Below are 5,262 nucleotides of genomic sequence, written 5' to 3'. Positions count from 1 at the left end.
AATAAAGCTATCCAAAGGAAAAAGCTTTGAACGAACTAATTGAATACAGAAATAATTGTTTTTGTTAAGTATGCTTACAAGTAATTTTCATTTCCAAGATAGGTTGTCCTAGGATGAGTTGTGTCTTGGGATGAATCGCGCGGTTTTTTTGACAAATCAAATGGCATTCATATCTTTGAAGACAAACTTATTTTAGGGGTATAATTTAAAATCTTATATAAGTGCTTTGCATACAAGAGCAAGTTTGTTCGACCCAGTCTAGCATTTTGTTTTGAGTGTCCTTACTGCATATTTCTGCATTATTATCTGAATACAAACATTTATTTGAAGTCGATATCTCTAATGTATCTTGAGATATGGACGATACATGGCCCCAGAAGAAACTTTCTAACAAAATAAAAATATTATGACATTTAGAAAAAATCGTGAATGAAAACACCCTCTATTTAAAATAAATAAATTCTGAATGACAACGAAAAAATGTAGTTAAAATATTTATTTCATAATAAATGCCTACTATTTTACTTAAAATAATAACTTTAATGTTATCACACTCAAAAAAAAAAACTGGTACCGGTGACCAGATTTCCCGCTAAATTTATCCAGAAAAAGTGGTTTTTAGATTCCTACCAGGCGTCTTGGTAAAATTTTCCAGAAAATCGTGGTAAATTTTACCAGGAGATTTTTCGAAGAATTCCTGGTAAAATACACCAGATTTCTGTTAGAACATACCAGGAGAATAATTTTTCCTGGTAAAAATTATAATGGGAATAAACCCAGTATTCTGGTAGAATATACGAGGAATATTTTTTTCCCTGGTTACATTTTCCCCAGTATTCCTGGTAAAAATATACCAGAATTCTGGTAGAATATACCAGGAATATTTTTTTTCCTGGTAAAAATATACCAGAATTCTGGTAGAATATACCAGGAATATTTTTTTTCCTGGTAAAAATATACCAGAATTCTGGTAGAATATATCAGGAATATTTTTTTTCCTGGTAAAAATATACCAGAATTCTGGTACAATATACCAGGAATATTTCTTTTCCTGGTAAAAATATACCAGAATTCTGGTAGAATATACCAGGAATATTTTTTTTTCCTGCTAAAATGTACAAGAATGCTGATAGAATTTACCAGGAAATTATTTTTTTCCTGGTAAAATCCACCAGAACTTTGGTAGATTATACCAGGAATATTTTTTACATTGGTAAAATCTACCAGAACTTTGTTACTTCTTAGGGGGAAAAAGGTAATTTAGAAGTTTTCTGTTTTGCTTACCATTAGATTCATGAAACTCTAAAAAAAAGCTAAAAAATTTTCATAAAGTTGCAATATAAAAATCCATAAAATAAAAGAAACATAAGCCTTTTTATAACTTAAAAAAACAATAACTTATTTTATTCAAATAAATTAAATAACATCAAAAAGATTACTTAAATTAAATATTATAAAATAGTTAACTTAAATTAAATAATATAAAATATGTTTATAACATACAGAATAATAAAAGTTATCTCACTCTGACATATTACGTATTAAGACATTCATTTGAGTTGAGGAATCGCAAAAGGTTGCGAGCTTTGGCGTTTGTGGCTGATTTTTCGATTTGGTAGAAATAAATATCTATGAATTGCCAAAAGTTTTCACATTGCTTCGGATACGCCATGTTAAAGGTGAAGAATGTTTTCAGGCAAATATCAATAGCACGTTCCATAGTTAACATCTTGAAATGCATGTTATCGAAATCTACGTGGATTTCTTCGATTTTTGTCAATGAACCAATAATTGATATTAACGGTGGCTGGGAATTTGAACTGTTTGCAGCTATAGCATTTCGATACTCCTTGTAGTCTTGAGGGAGCGCAAACAATCTTATCGATGCTTCTTGGCTATCTTTTACGGTGTAGCGCTTATTGTTATCACGTGCGGTTGGTGGCAGTAGATAGTGCAAGTGCATGAATACCATCACAGTCATAGTATCTGTTAAAGAATTGAGAATGTTGTTATGAGAAAATAGGTAGTTTTGATTTTATGTTTATGCTGTATTAAATGAAAAATTGTTAAATTTATGAAAAGAACAATAATTTTTCAAAGTAGCTTATAATATTTTTTTTAGTCAATAGAATTTAATACAATTTTTTCCTTTTTTGTTAAATAGGTTCTCAAGTTGTTAACTTAAACATAAACAGATATTGTAAAACAAAGCTTCACAATTCAATGAAGTACCTAAACCAAGCTTTGAATTTGTGTGCAATCAAGAATTGCAATAAACAAACTTGTTAACTGTTTACATATTTCTTTTTTATATTAAAAAGAAGAAAATATTATTTGAAGAAAATAGAAAAATTAATAATTTTTGAGTTTTATTTTTAACTTAAGATTAATTTTAATGTTTTCTACGTTTTACAATAATTAAAAAGAATAAGAACCTGTTATCTAAGCCTTATTGCCATATAATCGTAAGTGGCAAAGTCAAAAATCTTGAACAAAACAAGACTATTTGGCGATAAGGCTCCGTATGTAATATATGTATAGCTAGAGTTAATTATAGTTACTCTGAGATACTTCGCACACATCTGCTTGACATTGTTGATTGAAATCGTACAGCATGGTTTTTAACTCGATGTTGGTTAATAATTTTGGGAACGCATATTGCAGCATTAAATTACAAAAATTGGCTATTTTGGTACCCACTAGAACATCGTTTTTATTTGCGAACATTCTGTTAAAGTCTGATTCGATCTAAAAAGAAAGTTTATTTTTAAAGTTAAATTAAAAAAAAGCACTTTTTTAATTCAATACTTGCTAAAGTACCTAAGTTGAAAACTAATAATAAAATAAAATTAAATGAAATATTAATTGCTGAAAGGGTCATGCAAGAAAAGACAACTTAGATACGTTATCAATGCATTCTAAAACTTGATTTTGAATTATGGCATTGAATAATTTTACAGAAAACACACCTTAAAACCGAAAAGGAAGTATTTGATAATTAGGATTCGAGTAGAGGAAAATCAAATCAAATTCTGAAGTTGGAATTAATAAAAACCATTTCATTGAAATAATGTTATTTAACTAAATATTAAATAAAAAAAACATTGTTTAGTTAATGATAAATAAAAATTTAAAATGGCGTGGTATCAAAAAATAAATTAGGACCAATTATTTTCTTACATATTCATAGCCATTTGGAAAGTTCATGAAGTGCCATTTTTCATAGAATTTTTCCCATTTAATTGCCTTATTGTTAGCCTTTTGGAGATCTAATTGGCGAATACTAAAAGTTTTTGCCCATGCATCACTTTTTTCTTGAGCGTTCATTGTATGATGATCGTGCTTCATTTTTAGAAGCAGCTTTTCTTGTTCAAAAGTATTTTGTTCCACTGGCAAATCATCGAGTTTCTTCTTTTTATTATTGTGTTCCGTAAACAAGCGATTCATTGAACGACTTTTTCCTCGATAATTATGAAACTTGTTTGCAAGTTTACCTTTAGGATTTTTCATGCCTTTTTTTGTGCAGTAGTAATCCAACTATGATTTAATTAAAATTAAAAACATACAAAATTAAAAATTAAAAAAAATAAATGGTAACAGTTTCTAATTTCTTACTGGATCCTCATTAAACACCAACTGTATTTCTTCTGAGAGCTTTATTAAATCGTTCGACGAGAAATGTACATTGTTTGTTCTGGCGTAACACAAAATTGTATCGGTGAGCAACTTACGAACAGATTTATTGTCGATGTTTTTATTTTCTTCATAATAATCTTTAATTGTTTGTCCATCTTTACAGTTTAAAATATCTATCAAACTTTTGCTCACTAATGCGGTGGTAGATGAAGGTGACGCTACACTAGTCGTTGGTGTAGAAACATTTCGCTCATCGAAAGACGGAGTATTAGATAAAGATGTATACCGTTCGGTTTTCCATTGATACCACTTATCAAAGAAAACAATCCTACTTGCGGTTGTTATATTTAAAGTTTGTAAAAACCTCTCCATGAAAAATTCGTTTGCCACTTTCAACACCGGTACAAAAAGATTTTCATCTGTTAACGTAATTTTTGGTTTTTATTGAAATATTTCTACTTTAAATCAATATTCTATATTTACCAATAAAAAATTGGTGAACAAATTTTGGAATTTTCCATTCATTCAAAAGAGTTATGAGAGCTTCCATCTCATTGTCATCATCATTGGAGCAATAAGAACTTATCAATTCTGAGAATGAAATATTTTCCCCACCTACCGTTGATTGATCATCTGATTGCTCTTGAATACTTATTGAGTTGTCATTCGGCGATGACAAGTCCTTTTGTAATAATTTACCGTCATCTCGAACCAAAACAAAATTTGTAGTCGATAGAAGTACTTGACTAGATGGGATAATGTTGACCGGTGTTTCTGTTTCTTTTAATTCACTTATCTTATTTTTCTCCAGAGGTGACGGTGAACGTGGTTCTGATTCTTCCATTTTTTTATCAATTTTGTTGGGTGTTTGAGTACAGCAAGAAATTTTGCTTATAAGCTATTAACGCCAAGCAAATTACATAGTATAATTGATTAAAAAATATCAAAAAAGAGGAAGGTATATATACTGAATTAATGTAAGTTTAATTAACTATATCTACCTGTATATTTAAAAATTAAGATAAGCTATATAAAGTCAATTGTATCACTTTGAATTTTGCTTTAAAATGATACAAGAATGAATTTCAAATAAAAGGATGATACATTTTTTTAAACAATGAAGTTTTGGCTATTTCTGTTAGTATAAAGATAATTGTTGTATATATTAAAATGGTGTTACTTACTGTTTTTATCTGCTTAAATACAATTTAGTTTGGCCTGGCTGATGATTGTAGTAGCTGGTAGGTTGTCAGATGTCTAGCCGATAATTGTAGTCGCTGGTAGTTTAGTTTTTTAGTTGTATAGCCGGTGATTGCTAAAATTTTGTAATTTTCTTGGAATCTGTTGGGTGGGAGAATTAATGTTAGTTTGATTGTCCATCTCAAAATTAATACAAATTAATATAAGCTATACAAATGACATTTTACGTTAAGAATTTTGCTGCTAAACGATACAACAACGAAATCCTTAAAAACTGATATAACTTTCTGTTGAACTTGTCTTGTCTAAATTACCAGCTAGGTTTTCTTAAAGATGATTTAATAATCTTAGAAAAATAAAACTAATATTTAACCATCTGAAACAGTGAAATTTTGTTGACAAGCATGCTCCATAAAAAAAACAGAA

The 5,262-nt window shown here is 28.9% G+C and overlaps 1 protein-coding gene across 1 annotated transcript; it reads right to left on the bottom strand.

Annotated features, from left to right (window-relative positions):
* Window positions 1-2,403: 2,403 nt before the first annotated feature.
* Window positions 2,404-5,008, bottom strand: LOC129943402 (uncharacterized). The gene is made up of 5 exons (XM_056052826.1): window positions 4,821-5,008; window positions 4,120-4,534; window positions 3,616-4,055; window positions 3,181-3,537; window positions 2,404-2,748 (listed from the first exon to the last, which is right to left on the bottom strand). Exons 2-5 carry the CDS (start codon window positions 4,478-4,480, stop codon window positions 2,548-2,550), a joined length of 1,359 nt encoding a protein of 452 aa, XP_055908801.1. The 5' UTR covers window positions 4,481-4,534; window positions 4,821-5,008; the 3' UTR covers window positions 2,404-2,547.
* Between the last annotated feature and the right edge of the window lie 254 nt (window positions 5,009-5,262).

Source organism: Eupeodes corollae, chromosome 1 (assembly GCF_945859685.1).
Source record: "Eupeodes corollae chromosome 1, idEupCoro1.1, whole genome shotgun sequence".
Lineage (NCBI taxonomy): Eukaryota > Metazoa > Arthropoda > Insecta > Diptera > Syrphidae > Eupeodes > Eupeodes corollae.
The sequence above is the reverse complement of the archived record's forward strand: the minus strand, read 5'-3'. Positions and strand labels throughout refer to the sequence as shown.

What these genes read in the sequence shown, in the direction of transcription:
- LOC129943402 (XM_056052826.1), bottom strand. Translation starts at nt 4,480, where the DNA reads ATGGAAGAATCAGAACCACGTTCACCGTCACCTCTGGAGAAAAATAAG. An exon ending in TGTTCACCAATTTTTTATTG is followed by an intron (nt 4,056 to 4,119) that starts GTAAATATAGAA and finishes TTACGTTAACAG; the next exon opens with ATGAAAATCTTTTTGTACCG. An exon ending in TGGTGTTTAATGAGGATCCA is followed by an intron (nt 3,538 to 3,615) that starts GTAAGAAATTAG and finishes ATTAAATCATAG; the next exon opens with TTGGATTACTACTGCACAAA.